The following is a 17,252-nucleotide window of genomic DNA, read 5'->3' on the forward strand; positions in this document are numbered from 1 at the left end:
GTGCTCCCTGTCCAGACTTTCAGCACAGGGTCTGTGTCACATCCCTTAGCCCAGTGCCTAACTCCTGATAATGATAGTCATGAGAAATAGTGGTGTAGGTCACAGCGATATATGAAGCCCTATTTCCAAGCACTTTACAAGTCTTATTTAATCCTCACAAAAGCCCAGAAGGTAGATTCTGTTATCATCACCATTTTACAGCACCTTGCCCAAAGTCACATAGTTAGGAATTAAGGAAACTGATATTCAAACTCAGGACTCTCTGACTCTGAAGTCTCTATCCCTAATCTCTCTGCACTACTGCCTTTAAATATAAAATGGGCTCTACTGCCTTCCAGATAGAAGTGAGTAAGCTCTCAGTAAGTTGGTCAACACAAAAGGACCCAGCACAGAGCTGCCCAAAGTAGATATTCAGTCTGTTAGCAGAAGATGATATACATGCTAATTTCCTTTTATGGACATCTTTTGGGTAGTTAAAACAGACAAGGGTCTCCTTGTGATAACTCTAAAAAGCCTTGGACAAATAGTTCCCCCCAGAGAGTTGTATATACATTAGAGTTGCATTTTTGTTTATTTTGAGCTGTCTTGTTAGGGAAGGATTTATATGCTGGCATTGACTTAGGACAGCCATCAGGCATTGTTTTCCACCTTTGACAGTTGGCGTGATAGTTTGCTTCCAGTGAGGTTTGACTCACTATCTGGAAGCTGTCAGAAGTGGGAGCATGAAAAGGTCATGACGGATGGCTATGGATAAGTGGGTAGGGGGAGAGCTGGTTAAAGGAGACAGTTGGCCTCACTTATTTCTGAGGGAAGGGGCTGACCCTGTCCGCTTTGGGCCAGCCCTCATGCTCTCTTCCTCACCTACCACGGCTGGTCAGGTGAAGCCCTGCCAGGCAGCGTTTTGTGAGAGTGGCCCCAGGGTGGCCATAATGTAGCCACGGGAGCCCTTCCCAGCAGCCCAGCCACGTGGGTGCTTGAGAACTGCTAGATGGAAGTAGGTCTTTATGTAGGATTTGCCTTCATGACTATCAGTTACCGGATTCAGCATACTGCCTTCCCCACACCATGAAAGTTGGGAAAGGGTACTGAATTCTGAGTAGAAACCAAGAAAATGTCAGCTCCTAAAATGATGTTTGTTTTTATTTCGGGTGAATTTTTTGTTTTGTAAAAACACAGAAAGGAAAGGACCTAATCCTACTAGCCAGAATTGACACTGTTCCCGTTGGGAACATATCCTTTTGATCTCTTTTCTATAAATATTTTTCCTGCTCTTTTCACTTAGCTTCAGAAGAATTTTTCCAAGTCCAAGCTTTTCTCATACAGAATTTTTCGTGGTTGTGTTGTAGTCCATCGTAGTTGGATTAACTGTTCCTTTGTTGGCCATTTAAGTTGGAGAAATGGAAACTTCACAAAAGCCAACTCCCCTTGTTTTCATAGACATGTGTTTATAATTTGAAATACTTACACATACTGTGTAAGTGACACTTTAAGGAATGCCTCTGCCTTTCCTTCGGTGACTTTACACAAAAACTTTAGCCAAGGAAATTAAAACCACGCTCATTGGTCATAAAGAAGAATATTGCTAGGATTTCATGCTCCAGTTTGTCATGTCTGAACAAAAATAGGTGTGCATTTATTGGCACATTTGAATGTTTATTTTTTCCTTTGTAAAAATTTAAAAAGGACACTGGGGGAGCTCAGTCAGTTAAGAGTCCGACTCTTGATTTCAGCTCAGGTCATGATCTCATAGTTCATGGGTTCAAGCCCCACTTTGGATCCTGTCCTGATGGCATGGAGCCTGCTTGGGTTTCTCTCCCTCTCTCTCTCTCTCCTTCTCTTCCTGTCCATCCCCACTTTAAAAAACAAAAACAAAAACAAAAAAACATTGAAAGAGGATACTAAAGACTAGCTGAGCAGAATTTCTCATTACATCTGGAACTCAACTGAATGCGTCCATGCAGAGCAGTGGGAAGTGCCATACTTAGGAACAAGATCTCTCTGGGCATGAAATGGCTTTTCCACTTAAAAGCTTCCCAACCTTGGACACGTACCTTCACCTCTCCTAGTGCATGTTATAGAAAATACCAAGCATGGTTTTTTGCAGAGTAGCATAGTGGCTGAGAGGACAGATTTTGGGACCAAATTTTCTGACTTTCTCCAAATTCTAGCTTTGCCCCATTTTAGCTGTGTGATCTTGGGCAAGTTACTTAACCGCCCTGGGTTTCCATTTTCTCATCTATAAAATAGGGATAAATACAGTAACCAATTTGATCCCGGAGTCGTGAGATTTGAATTCGTGCACACAGGATTTCTAACCATGCTAACATATATTTGGTGCCAGGTAATGTTCACCCCTCTTTGCCCCTGGCGTGGACTGTGGTGCCAGCCTCCTAACTGGTCTCCTCTCCACCAGGCTGCCTCCTCCTTCCAGCCAAGAAGGAGACCTTGGACCCCCAAGGCAGGGACAGAAGAGGTCTGTGTTTGCTTCCAGGCTAGATTCTGCAGACTGTCCTCAGCAGTGGGTTCTGGGTCTGCCCAGGAGAATGGGCTCCAAGGCTAACCGCCCCAGGGCCTGCCAAACTAGAAGCAGAGGGTTGTCACTTGTCCAGCAAGCACAGATCAGCTCCTGTGGGCTGTGTGCCCTGTGTTAAGAAGCTGAGACTCACACACATCTCAAGTACAGTGAGATTATTTAATGTACAAAAGGATTTTTCCCATCAGGAAAGATCCCCCTACAGGTTCCTTTAAATAGTGACTCCTCCAGGCAGGCGAGTGTTTTACAGATCATTAACTACTTGACTGAAAGCCTGCAGGGCAGAGAAACTTCAGACTAAAGTGTTGGGAGCTCCTGCCAATTACAGATCAATCCAAAATGAATATAAAGTATCTCTGGAACTAGAAGTCAGTGGGAAAATGTGATTTGATTCGGAAAAAATCTGATTTACAGGCAACTTTTTTGGAACACACCAGTTGTTTAAATGGTGTTCCACCTGCCTGCCCATCTTGAACCTAATGCATTCTGTCTCCCACATCTTCATCCCCAAACGCCAGAATTGGGGTTCCCCTCTGCGAACAGTGACTGCACAATAACCCCCAGAAAGGGGGCGTCATTGGGAAAGTGTTTTTGTGGCCATGCAGAGAATAGGCAATTGATGCAGAGATACAGCCCAAAATGGATGAACTATACAGTAACAATTTGCAGATAAAAATAATAGAAGTTAAAGTGTACTTTACATGATAAAAGAAAGATGAAAGAGGACGAGAGTCTGTTACATCTGAGATGGTTACAAAAGTCCTGCTTTGTGAAGTAGGCTCTGTTGAAAAGATTGATGCCATGGGGAGTGACCTTGGCTTGGAGCAGGAGCTGGTGATGTATGTATGAGCATCCCTCTGCTAAATGGACCCAGATTTGTAGCACTAATATACATGGGAGCCCAGAACCAAACTCAGTACGGCAATAAATCAACAGCCACTTTGGGTGTCATTTCTGGTTTATATTCCACTATTGTTCTATCACTTTAATTCATGTCACTATCATCTTTTCATCTGGAACAGTTTTATATAATTTTCCAGTGGAGTTACCTGACAAATCCTATCAAATTAACAAGGTACATTAACAATATTGACTGACTACGGCTTCAGGAGTCGCAGGGCCGTAGAACAAAATTTTAAAGCTGTGTCTCTCTGGTGATGACTCCCCCCCCCCGCCTCTTTCTGGGAAAGGAATGTGGGGCAGGGTTTATTCCACATATGAGATATGCACATTTATTTTGCTCTGCTCAGTTTTGACTGTTATAAATGTCAAAATAAGAAGAAGGAGGAGGAGGGACAAAAAAAAAAAAAAAAACCAAAAAAAAAAAAAAAACAACGCACTTGCTACCAGCAGCCATGGCGTAAGTACTTTTCTTCTCTCAGGGAACTATAGACATGTCCAGATCTTTAACAATTAATGGCCAAATTGGAGGGAAGAGTGTAACTGGGTAGTCGTAATCTATTTTAAGTGAAATGTAATGAAATTGGTCTCCTGATACATTCTCACCCTCCTGAAATCATCTAGACCTGAACGGCCGGAGTCCATTGGACTTATGACATTATGCCTGATTGAAATATGGTATTCCTGAAATATGTCTAATGACAAATTCCAGCGTTCAATTAATAAAAATATACCAGTTCATCTTTTCCAAAGACCACACAGTAATGACCAGGGTTAAGCAACTGTGCCGCATCGTCTCCTGTGAAGACCGCAGACGAGACCGGTGTTGTCTGTATGGTCTCCTGCCTTTGTCTGACCGCTCTTTGGGATTTCTTTAGTCAGAAAATAAAATAGAAATGGAGTGTGTGGCAGACCTCATCACTAGAATGGCTTTTTTAATATATATATATAGTTTTTGTTCGTCTGCTTAATTTTAAATTTGCTCACAGACTATGGTCATTGTGTTTTGGGGGGTTTTTTGTTTGTTTTTTAATTGAGCTGTTTCTTTTATCTGCTTTTCCTTTTGGCCTACTAAGTTTTCTCAACGTCGTACTGAAAAATTTCTGAGGTGATACATGGAACAAAACGTGTTAATTCTGATTGTCTTTTTTGTTACAGCATGTACATTTGATGGCTTTAATTATCTCTTATATCTTTGCTTGATTTTGCTTTTTTTCCACTTTGCCCCTGACCTTTAAACCATGGCCTGAAATATTAGTTACTTTCAAGATTCTATCTGGGGCCCACTCTGGAAGGCATATTGAAGGTTTTTGTCTCACTTCATGAACAGATTCCTCAATTTTCAGCAAAAGAGGAAAAAGAGAGCATCTAGTCTAGATCGTGTGTGTCGGGCCGAGCGTACGCTGTTCAGTGACCCTGGGAGAGCGATTGCTGTGTGTCGCCACAGTTATCCCAGGACACCTTTCATCCCAGGCATCACCTTTGTTCTCCCAACACCTTTGCTCCCAGTGACTGTACAGTATGTTATGTCTTTCACAGCTCTGAAAATGAAGCCCACAGTGCCAGTATTTAACCTGCTGCATTCCTGTTATAAAGTCTTTGTTGCATAAATCTCACACCCAGTGCTGTTTCTCCCTACGCTGGAGAAGCAGTGACCTCCGCAGACTGAAGCAAAGCTCCAAGACTTGAACTTGGAAGGTTTTATCTAAAGGACCTTTGATCCTCCTGTGACTTCTCTCAATCAATATAGCTTGGATAATTATTTAGTGTCAGAGAAGAGCAAAGATAGATTTTTCCTATTTTTAGTGTATTAAAAAAAAAAAAAGACCACTGATCAAAATGTTTTTCTTAACGAACTTTATGTTATGGTTTATTTCATTACCATACGGAGGTATAATGTAGGGTTAACTATGCAGGTGAACCCTGTGTTGTATCTGTGGTGCATGTAGGATGGCATGTTTTTTTAACCTTTCTATATGCTTGGTGGTTTCTCCCCTCAACTCACCCACGCGGGAAACCAGGCTGTGCATCTTCTGTATGCCCTTTGGAGTCTCCTTATGGCTGTCTTAAGCCAGTGGCATTCCCCAAAGCCCTAAGGAAGAGCTCTTGTTCATCTAATTTAAAATATACAAAACAGGTCAAATGATTACACTGAAATCACTTACACCTTCCACTTTTTGTGGCTTCTTTTTTGTCCTTCCCCCACCCTCTTCCCCCCCCCCCCCCCCCCCCCGGCCTCACAGGTATCTCTGGAGACAAAGTAGAGATAGACCCTGTTACGAATCAGAAAGCCAGCACTAAGTTTTGGATTAAGCAGAAACCCATCTCAATCGATTCTGACCTGCTCTGTGCCTGTGACCTTGCTGAAGAAAAAAGCCCCAGTGAGTAGTCCCTTTTATTTATGTCTCCTTTCTCTCTTCCCCCTCTTCCCCTCTGTGTGCTGGGTGCCGGGAGAATATATTGCCACCGTGTCCTTTTTTCCTTGGGTCTGTTTAATTCATTACCAGAAATTTCTTTTAATCAGACAGGATTGTATTATGGTGCCCAGAGCCTGACATGGGCCCCCATCCTGTTCCGTCTTGATGGCAGCAGAGAACCTCACAGCCCTGGCTCCTGACCTCCAGAGCCCCACCCTGGGGACTAGGGGCCTGGGGGCAGGTTCCTGCTGAGAATTGGACTCCCCAGAGCCCTCATTTCACTTTGTGCTCCCTTCCTCTTCCCATTTGGGGGACTTGGGCAGTCGGACCTGGACCTGCCTTCCTTCCAGATCGAGGGAGGCTGGGAGATTTCCTGTGGCAGCCTAAGACTAGATTTAGATATCCATCAAGCCGGAAATGTCAACAGCCTCCAGATTATTGGCAGCTGCATGACCTACCAGCTCGTAATTAAACTCCTGCCTGGTCCTGCAGAAGAGATCACTGCTGGGCTGGCACTCCTCTGCTTAAATTATCAAAGTAGATACAGTCTGGTTGTATAGTTTGGCATATTATATTTTTGCAGTTAAGTAATTGAGTGTAGCATTTAGATTAATCATTTTTAAGACTTCAGTCCCATCGAGAGGCAGAAAGGACACAGATCACGCTGAAATTCCTCCATGGAAGAAAAAAGTTTAAACTAGACAAGAATTTGTTAGCTGCCTGGGAAAGGCTACAAGACAGTTATTGTCAGAGCCTGGTACGTATTGGCATCGCCTGTAGAGCCTGTTTAAAATGCAGTTATCCAAGGGCCCATCCCCAGCGGGTTCTGATTCAGTAACTTTGGAGAATGACATGATTTTTGTTAATCCCTTTACTCCAGTGCCTGCTGAATTGGGGAACAAGTGTTATAAGGAATGACGTACTCAAAAGGAACAATAAGAAATGTAAAGGCCAGCAAGTGTTTATCATATGGTTCAAGTTTTTGAGATAATACTGACTAAACTGGGACCTAAAAAGCAAAAAAAAACCCGAGGGAGGCGTACAGACAGGGCACCTGCCACACTGCCTGCTTTATGGGTGGGGGTTTTTTGGTCAGATCCAGCTATGCTGGGCTACGCAATCTCCTCCTTTCAACCTGTGAGGCTCCAGCTGGGCAAGAAGGGAGAACCTAGTGGTACCGAGGGAAAGGAGGCAGGCCGGGCCCACCCCCCCACCCCCCCACCCGCTTCCCCCCAGCTTCCTGCCATTCCTGTCATCCCAGTGAGGAGATCCTGCAAGATGGCTGCCAGAGGGGCTGGTGAGAAAATTGCTTGCTGCTCTGGGGCCCTTGCCTCTGCCTTTAGATAAACATCTTCCTAATCCCTCTCACTGCAGCTTATCAGCCAATAAAGATGTCATTGTTCTAGCATCTTTCTTCCCAAGAACTCAGGATGCTTTGAAAAGTAACATTTTATAAATTCTCCTTGTCTCTGAGAAATGAAAGGCAATCACATGTTGCATAGAGGGATAAGCTGGAGTAGAAAGGTTAGGGAAAGAACTAGAAACGGGATTCAGATTTCCCTTAACACTCATACCAAGACACTCACTTGCCAAGGAGTGTGCTTCGGGCACCGAAAGGTGAAGGGTGTAGCACAGCCAGTGTGAGAGGGAAGGAAGAAAGGATGCACAGACAGCACCTCCCGGTTGCCTCTGGCCATCAGTCAGTCAGGAAGTGATTAGCACACGTCTGTGACAGTGACCACAAGTTCCAAGCCTGGGGGATGCAGAGCAGACGTGGGGCCCACCTTTGCAGTATTGACAATCCAGCAAGAGAGTCTTTTGTCGTGTTTGCAGACCTACTGGATGGTTCTGTGTAAAAACCGCACATGTGGGTCGTAAAGAGGTTTCCTTCTCTCTCACTCTGGCTCCCGAGGTCTAAAAACTGTGACACTTGCCTGAACAAAGGAGCGCACTGGCCCAGTCAGACACTTCCTATGTCCCTGTGCCCTGTCAGTGCTTTCCAAACCATGTTCCTCAGAGGTCTGGGGATGGGGGAGGGGGCAGGTTTGGGCATAAGGACTCCCCTTCAACCAGTAGAGCTCTACTATTTTCTCTTTGGGGATTCTGCATTTAAAGTCTGTCGGGGGTGGCTCAGTCGGTTAAGCGTCTGACTCTTGATCTCAGCTCAGGTCTTGATCTCAGGGTTGTGAATTCAAGCTCCGTGTTGAGCTCTGCACTAGGTGTGAAGCCTACTTTAAAAAAAAAAAAAAAAAGTCAACCGATAAAAAGGATTTTGCTACTTAAAAAAAATTTTTTTGAAAGTTACAGGCTCACCAAGTAAAATCCAGATTCCTCAGCATAGCCCTTAAAGACATTGACCACTTGAGGTTCATGGCCCATAATTTCCCATCCTGAACTTGAGCTGCAGTCAACCGTGAACTGCTCGCACACGAACACACCTCAAATTCTGTGCTTCTACTGTTCCCATCACCTGGAATACGCCTCCACCCTGATTCTCCCTCTAACTGACAGGCACCTCTGCTTCCTCAGGCCTGGCTCATTCATCTTTCTAGGGTCAGGCTCTCTCCACGACTTTGTCTCCAGGAGCTTGCACATGCCTGTGGTACAGTAGCTCTCACGCTGTGCCATATGTATCGACTTCAAGTCTGTCCCTCTCTCCCACCCCCATCTCCTTGCTGAACTAATTGACCCAGGAACTGCTTTCTGTGTCCTCAGTCTGCAGCACAGTGCCCACAGAGTGGTCCTCAATGAATGTTTGCTATCTTCGAATTGAACTTAATGTGGCCAGAATTTAGAAACGAAAAGTTACTCAGCATAATTTATGTTGTAAAGTGCCCAAACAAAGGTGTATTAACTGAATCAGCTTGATGCTGTGTTATTTTTTTTTTTTTTATGATTTCCAGTATCTTCATCAAATTAATTCAGTGACTTAATCTAAAAAGTTCATCTTCAAGACCATCATCAGACCACAGAATTAATCTATGGGGCTGTTTCTTCCTCTTCTTTTTTTAAAGGATTAATGGTAACCCTTTTTATCTTTTGTGTCTGTTGAATCTTAGAAAAAAGTTATTTTAACAGCACTCAAGAAATGAAAGTCACTATATTTCCCAAGTTTAGCCTGTGATTTTTATCAGCATAGTGATATATGTTTGTAGCTGAGTTTACATCAAAAATTATTCTGGGGGCCTTCTTGAATGAATTATGGCAAAGAGAGAGAGTCTAGAAGTAGATAAGGTTTTTGATTTCTGCAATATATTTCCTTTTTCATGTTTTTATCTCTCGTAACACAAGCGTCCTGCCGAAGACTGGAATGTGTGACCAACTGGAATAATGTAGTTGTGAAAACAGCAGACGTGTTATTAAACAGCCTTCTTTACAAAAAGGCAGTAAGTGTTGGAAGGATAATGAAGTTGTCCTGGTCTGTCTTGAGACATGTTTGTCAGAATTCTGAGCAGAAAAGAAATGGTTTTTAAAACCTTCGAATATGGCCAGTTTGCGGTGTTTATTGAGAAAGCCTCTGTCAAACCATTAATTTGGTCGTCATAAGGAACGCAGCTCAAGTTTAACTGACACCATATCCAAAAAGTATGTGAATAGAGGACTTGGCAAAGGGACTGAGCAACGGAGTGCCCGCAGTGAGACCCGTAATTACACATACCGTGGGTCAGAAAGACCTGGACTCTGCGGCCGTGCTCCATAAATAGCAGTTCTGTGGCTCTCTTTCCTTCTCCTAACTTCTCCGTCTTAGGCTGTGTTCTCAGAGGGAAGATTTATTGCTCTGTCCCTGTGAGTGTTTAAGGATCTGGAACTTAATGACTAAATAGATACATGCCTTAGAAGAAATTTGTACGTATAAATATAGACTCTCACCAGTTAGTTGAGAAAATCTGTGTATCAAAAGCCCAGAGAAATTGAGAATAAATTCTGCCTTTCCAGGTTGGGAGGGGGGAAGAAAGGCTGCACGCTGTCATTATTATTGCAATCAGTGACTTCTTAGTCTGGTTTTGCCACTCCTTAGGATACCTTTTGCTGTTTTGAAGGATGTCACAAACCTCTAAAAGATGAGTTAATTTTAATTCATCGTAAGTGAACAGATACGTATATGGCACATAGGAGGGGAGAATGTCTCCGTATCAGAAACTACCATGGCTAAATTATCTCAGAGAAATAATTCTCCGTCCTTCTACAGGTCCAAACCTAGGCTTTATATGCAGTGGGCTCTCTTTTTAAGTGTCAGCCTCAAACTCCAACGCTGAAACAAAAGCAAGGCACCTTTTTTTTTTAAACTAGCGCCCTTCAGAGACTCTCAGGCTGGATTTAAATGAGGTGCCAGCCTCCACTGTGCCAGGTCTGCGTTTATCATGAGAAGGTTGTGCAGGTTTCCAGGCTTCAAAGGAAGCAGCCTATCATTAAGAAATCAGATTTAAACCTTAATAAAGTAGCTGTCGTCTTTATAGCTGAAAAGAGCGCTGTATCTCAATTAAGTATAGATAATAGAAAATCTTAAGGAAGCAACATAATAGAGGTAACCTGATTATGTTCTCTTGCAATAGTATAATTTAAAGGAAATCTGATTCTGTTGATGCTGGTGGGGGATTGCTTATTTGGCTTTTTTTCTTGTTGTTTTTTGTTTTTGTTTTGTTTTGTTTGTCCAAAACAGTGTGTGGATACAGGATAGGAACTCTTTGTCATGAATTAACCACAACTGCGAGAGACTGTCAAGCCCTTGTGAATAGAACCTGCTGGATGTTTGAGATGAGACTCAGTTAAGGTTATGAGTTAAATTAGCTGGGCTTATTGGTGACCTCCCGCTTAAATGAATCTTTCTTTTCATAAGTACTTGACAAGATCTGTAAAGTAGTGTATTTAATTTACTAATTAAATTAAAGCTACTGAATAATGATTTGTCCACATTGATTTAGCTTAAATAGAAAAGATCAGCATTGTTGTGATCTTCAGCCACCTTAATGACCAGGCCAGTTAGACACAAAGGCCTCTCGTGTTTTATAGGTCCGAAGTACGTAGGTATGCCCAGGCTGTAATTGAATTGCCTGCACCGCACCCTGCAGTTGCAGATTCCCTTTGCCTTCTCGTTCCATTGTTACACTGGGGCTTAAGAGAATGTTAACGCGGTAATAGGCACAGGGCCTTCCCCATTATACGTCTTGCTATCGAGCGGTTCTGCATGACTAGTTAAAGAAGATGGCAAGAAGATTAATGAAAGCAAGGCTAATACAGAAGGGGGTACTTTTGCAAGACTTCTACCGAGGAGATATTAGAGCTGAACCAGAGCTTGGCTTTTTTCTTTATCCTGTGACCTTTGAACCTGCCTTACTGTTGAGAGCTGCCAGGGAAGTCGACATTTTGATTGATGTTGGTACACGAGTCAGTCTTTCCCATTGAATTCCACATCTGCGCGAAAATAGCTTTTCCAGCAGAATTCATACTGGCCAGAAGTGATAGCCAAATTGATGGCTGAAATGCTTTTATGTAGTTTTCATTTAAACCTAAAGGTATTTGATGGTTTAATTCAGTATCCAGTTTTCATAGATTATAAGCATTCGCTTATATGTCCTTAATGGGTTCATCAACTCACAGTGAAACACCAGTATTAAGACTATTCAGAGGTTCGCAAACAGAGCTCCAAGCAGGCTTTATGGAGGAGTAAAAGCAGTCATCAAACAAACCTTCACCATCCTTAAAAAAGAAAAATCAGTCTGAGGGCCCAGGGTTTTGTACATAAAGTAAAGCATCTCACTGTTTCTGGAAAGCTACAGATGGGGAAGTCTGAAATCTCTTGGTACCCCACCTCAGCCCCAGCTCAGAGGCTCTCCTGATCCACCCAAAGGCTGAGTTCCCTGACCTTGCCCTTGGGACACTAGCATTCCTTCGGAAAGGGATTGTTCTGGTCTGCTTGTAAGACGGCCCCGCACAGATACAAACGTCTTCATGTGTCCCCACTAATTCTGTGACCTTGCTTGTGGAGCTGCAGGCCTTTAATGTGTGTGTGTGTGTATCTTTGAATGTGCTTGTGTGTGCATCCCCCACCCCCTGTCCCAACAAAGGAGAGAGAACAGGGAGAGTGACAGAAGGATTCGGGTTTTGTTACTAAAATCCACTTGGGTACACCCCAATCCATATGTTGAATCCTCTGATCCGCTGATTTCTTTTCTTCCTATTTGACAGGGGTAGTCATGCTAGCAGAGAACAAGCATGCACATGCACGCATGCACACATGCGTGCGCACACGCACGCACACACTGATGTGACAGGCATTCCAGTTCCTATGGCAGGAGATACCCAAGGATTTTGTCATTCTTTAGTTGCTCATGAGAATGAAAGAGAAGTGAGGAGGACGTTAGCCACCCCTGGATGAAAGAGCTGCAGCCCCTGGATGAGTGGGTAGATGGCCTTGACCGCACCGCGTGCTGTAGGCCCCAGTAAGTAAGGCACTGGCCTTTATACTCACACGGACCTGTAGCCCAGGAAGGCCACAGGCTGTCCTGAGGCTCTGTTGATTCCCAGGAGGCCCGGGCATTCCAGACATCAGGTGGATGGGCCGTGTAGTGTTTTTACTCTCTGACGAGGGCTTATTTCATAAGTTCCAGATCAAATACGGTAAGTACTGCTAGATTACAGAACACAATGGACTCTAACATAGTAAATGCCCCAGTTATTGAATTGCCTTTTCATAAGAGTACTCTGGAGCACAATCAGGAGCAGGCAGTGCCTCATCCTTTTAACAGATATGTTTCCTAGCCCTATTAAAAGGGGTCTTCATCTATCCTGTCAAAGGGAGTCTGCTGGGGTTTTTTAGTTTAATTACACTATCCAATTAAAACTCCTTGCTGCATTTGGATGCGCCTCTCCTTGGGCCTGAGTGGATATGACATTTACAAGGCTCGCCTTTCAAGCAGACAATAGTGTGATTGATGAGGTGCACGTTCAGTGGAGGAGGCGAGTGCCTGTGGAAGTGCTGCTTAGTGCATTTTGATTTATTTATCATCTCCTTCCAAAACAAGGAAGCTGCTGGGGAGATGGGTTTAGGCAACCAGGGGGACCACCTCCATTTTCCAAGTGCGTGGGAGGAAAGGACCCGAGGTGTGCCAGAGAATAAAGGTGGGGGAAAACTCTTAAGTGTGGGGCCAGCGTGCATCATCTACTGCCAGGCTGTATTCTTAGGTTCTCTGACCCAGTTTGGTTTCCAGTAACCTCAAGCTGTGATCTGCTTTTAAATAGGCCATCACTATACTTCAGGGAACGGTTCTCTGGGGCTGGATAACATTGGCCAGGCCCCTGAGAACTCAGCCAGTGGGAACCAACCCAGCGTGTGTGCCATTGACCTGGTCATTAACTGACACCTGATGTTTGCACTTAAGCGTGCTTGTGTATGCTCCCATCTGCATCCTTTAGAGATCCAGCAGCCGCTGTCCAGGGGCTAATGTCAGTGCTCAATGACTGTCTAACTCCGTCTGGCACCTTAAGCATTTAAAAGTTGCTTCTAGAATTTGGAATCAGCCAAGAGCAAGTGTGGCCATTCAACAAAGAGATATGGAAGCATAACGGAGAACTTCTCAAGGTTGTAGTGAAAAGGCAAACCCAACGTCTTGTTCTTAACCTACTATTGCAGTTTGCCCTCAGCATATGATAGATGGGACCAGTGTGCTTGTCTCTGTAGTTCCGGGAAAAGAGGTGCTTTGGTACAGTGTGTGGTCTCTGGAAGGTCAACGCTCTATGAATTTAGGAGGCAGGAGATTCTGCTCTGAGCCCCAGACAGGTGATAAGAACAACACATCTCCCATATTCATTATCGTGTACCACAGTTGCTCATAGGAGCTGTTGGGGGCGTGTTTGCTAACTACATAATGTGTAAGATTGTGTTTCTGAGGAAAATTGGCTGGTGCTGAGATATCCAGTGGGTTTTCATTATCTTCTTTGTAAACTTACTTCGTTTTTTCCCTAGGACTTATTGATGAACAAAGAATATGTTTGTGTCAATTGGAATATTGATATTTGTTAGAGTAGAAAACAGTGTGGGATATCAACTTTTTTCCCTCCCGGGAAAAGCCTTCCTTTTGCTATTAAGTTTTTGCTTAATTGTTGACTTGGGTGTTATGGACCCGTAAGAACAAAACAGGTATAATAGGAAATTTGCATACATTTACATTTTCCACTTTCCTATATTTTGATTACCATTTCTTCAGATTTTTTCTTTCTTGATTTTTAACATCAGAAGAGTTCCTAATTGAGAAGAGGGTAAGGGTAGAGACTGTTCCCTACTGAAAAACTATGTGAAAGATTTCTCAGCTGGATAAATGATAGGAAAAATCTGTTTCCCTTGCCTCCTGCCAAGCTCCAAATTGTGTTTCATAATAAATAAATGGGGTGCTTAGATTTTAAGTTATTCTCATACACATGGAAAAAGTAAGCCATTCTTTCATTAAAATCAAAGTATGTATGGCATACAAGATTCCCATAGGCAACTTCCAGGATAGGGTGACTGCTACCAGATTAGCCTTTCTATCATAAATGACTGGAAAACTGTACAAAATATAAGAAACTGTTTTCAGACACTGGAAAACAGGCAGTACAGGACTATGAGCCCTGGGAGAAGGGAAACAAATGAGGTGAGACTTACTATCACTTCAGCTTTCTTCAGGGTTTCCCAAGGAGAGTATAACAGGCTCACCACACTTGGAGACAGAAATCAGAGTTGGAGGAGGCTGAAATTTACAATAAATTAAATGTGGAGAGGAGGAAGGTACATTGAGAAAAAGATCCAGAAAGACACCTTGGAATCTTTTGTTGTATACGAAGTTGGGCGTGCCTGTGGTGGGACCTCACAAGCCTGGTAAAGCACGACCACTGGGTGTTATCATCTGGAGTTCTGACCAACGAGAGGGGAGCTTCCAGGACTTGTAGCTTACAGGACTTGAGGCAGTGACTCCAGAAAGACCATGGCTTAGGAGTAAGGCTAAACTACCCCTAGATTAAACACTGCTCTAATCCTTGCCTAATAAAGCTTTTTTTTTTTTTTTTTAGTTTTTATTTTAATTTTATTAAGTTAACACAGTGTTATATTAGTTTCACGTGTACAATATTTAGTGATTGCCCAATAAAGCTTTAAAGGGAGTCCTAAAAGGATGAAAATGATCCACAAGTAAATTAACTAGCTGCTAGAATAAAATCCGGTATTCTCTAAAGGATGATGACAGAATGCAAAAAACCCACAATGTAATGTGTATAGTGTCCAGCATTCAATAAAAAATTACTAGATATGCAAAGAAGCAGGAAAATGTGTCCTGTAACCAGGAGAAAAGTCAATCAATAGAAACAGCAAGAAGTGGCAGGGATCACAGAACTAGCAAGTGAGCACTTTAAAATAGAGTACTTTAAAACAGCTATTAGAAATGTGTTTAAAGATTTAAAGAAAAACAAGAACTCAAAAAGAAATGTAAACTACTTAAAAAGAACCTAATAAAAATTCTAGAGCTGAGAAATACAATACCTGAATCAACACTGATGCAATTAGATTAGGAAATTTGCTTAAAAGGTCCTTGTGTTAGTTGTCTATTGCCGTATAACAAATTGCCCGAAAACTTGGTGGCTTAAAACAACAAGAACGTGTATTACCTCACAGGGTTGTGGTCAGGAATCCGGCACAGCTTAGCTGAGTCCTATTGCTAAGAGTCTCTCACAAGGTTGTAGTCAAGGTGTCAGCCAGGACCACAATCCTCTTAAGATTCAGTTGGGGCAGGATCTGCATCCAAGCTCACTGAGTAGTTGCTGGCAGAGTTCATTTCTTTGTGAACACCTTCAGTTCCTTGCCACATGGTACTCTCCATAGAGGAGCTCACAAGATGGCAGCTGGCTTCATCAAAATAACTAAGAATACAAGAGTACTACTAGCAAGGAAGAAGTCACAATCATTTACAACCTAATCTTAGAAGTGGCTTAGCAATACACTTTTGCTTAAAAAAAAAAAAAAAAAAAAAGGAAATACACTTTTGTTGTATCTTACTCATCAGAAGTAAGTCACACAGTCTAGCCCGCACACAAGACAAGGAGATGACACGATATGAAATGCAGGAGACAGGATCATTGGGGGCCATTTCAGAATCTGCCTCCCACAATCAGTAAACTTTAAGACAGGACAATAAAACTATTCAGCCTAGAACGCGAAGACAAAAAATTGATGAGAAGAACAAACTATGGGATAATATCAAGTGTTCCAACATACAGGTAATTTAGGTCTCGGGAATGAAAGGCAAAACTATTCCAGATTTGATTTAAAATATCATCCACCAATCTTGGAAGACCAGTGAAGGCCACACAGGATAAATACAGAGAAAACCTCATCAAGGCACATCATAATCCAATTGCTGAAAACCAGTGATAAAGAGAAAAATTTTAAGAGCAGCCAGAGAAACCAAGAATGATTGCTGACTTCTCATCAGAACTAATGCAATTCAGAAGACAATGGAGTGACATCTTTTAAAGTGCTAAAAGAAAACCTGTCAATCTAGAATTCTATCTATATTCAGTGAAAGGATCCTTCAGAAATAAAGGTGAAATAAAGACATTTTCAGACACTCAAAAGATGAAGGAATGTGTTGCTGTTAAGCCTTTCCTGCAAGAAAGGTTAAGGCTGGAGTGGGGGAAAATGCCAGATAAAAACTCAGATCTACACAAGTTGCCCTCAAAATGTCATTATTAGCAACTGCATGGAATGAGCCAAGAAAAAGGAAATAAACAAGAGAGACCTGTTTGAGCAGGGATTGGCAAACTATGGCCCAAAGGTAAATCCAGCCTACCACTTGTGAGCTAAGCATGGTTTTTACAGGTGAACATTTGCAATTGATTTGATAGGGAATACTGACTTTGAATTTCCATTTAAGGAAAGTTATTCACCACCCTCAAAAAGTTCTATCCTTCTCTTTGGTAGACTGTATTACACCCCCCAAAAATTTGATTTGATCATTATATTTGATCATTATATTTCACATTTTGACAATAAAAAATTTGGAAATTTTTTTCCTCATTAAGTATCTACAGAATATCCTTAATTTTGCCTCTTGGCCTGAAAAACCTAAAATATTTACTATTTCCTTTTCAGGTAAAGTTTGCTGGTCTTAGAGAATGGAAGTAAAAAAACAGAGGGAAACTACCGTGTAAAGGCAGTGTCCCCATGTACTTTATATGCACTATTTAATGTGTATAACAGCTCTATGAGGTTTTATATACATTTATTATATAATTCGAGCTGATTTTATCCTAGCATCAACACTGTGAAGCTGATATTATTCCCATTTTATAATACTGAGGAAACTGGGGCTCAGAGAATTTATTTAACTTCTCCAAAGTTATATACAGTTGATCCTTGAACACCATGGGGCATTAGG

The 17,252-nt window shown here is 42.4% G+C and overlaps 1 protein-coding gene across 8 annotated transcripts in view; it reads left to right on the forward strand.

The window, feature by feature from the left end:
- The window catches only part of MAPKAP1 (MAPK associated protein 1), a 242,271-nt gene that overhangs the window by 209,451 nt on the left and 15,568 nt on the right, over nt 1–17,252 (forward strand). For 7 of the 8 annotated variants that reach the window (XM_053204611.1, XM_027035119.2, XM_027035120.2 and 4 more), the window contains one exon: nt 5,677–5,814. The exons of the other annotated variant lie outside the window; for it this stretch is intronic. In XM_053204611.1, the coding sequence (XP_053060586.1) occupies nt 5,677–5,814 (138 nt within the window). The remainder of the gene's footprint in view (nt 1–5,676; nt 5,815–17,252) is intronic. 8 annotated transcript variants of the gene reach the window in all.

Source organism: Acinonyx jubatus, chromosome D4 (assembly GCF_027475565.1).
Source record: "Acinonyx jubatus isolate Ajub_Pintada_27869175 chromosome D4, VMU_Ajub_asm_v1.0, whole genome shotgun sequence".
NCBI lineage: Eukaryota > Metazoa > Chordata > Mammalia > Carnivora > Felidae > Acinonyx > Acinonyx jubatus.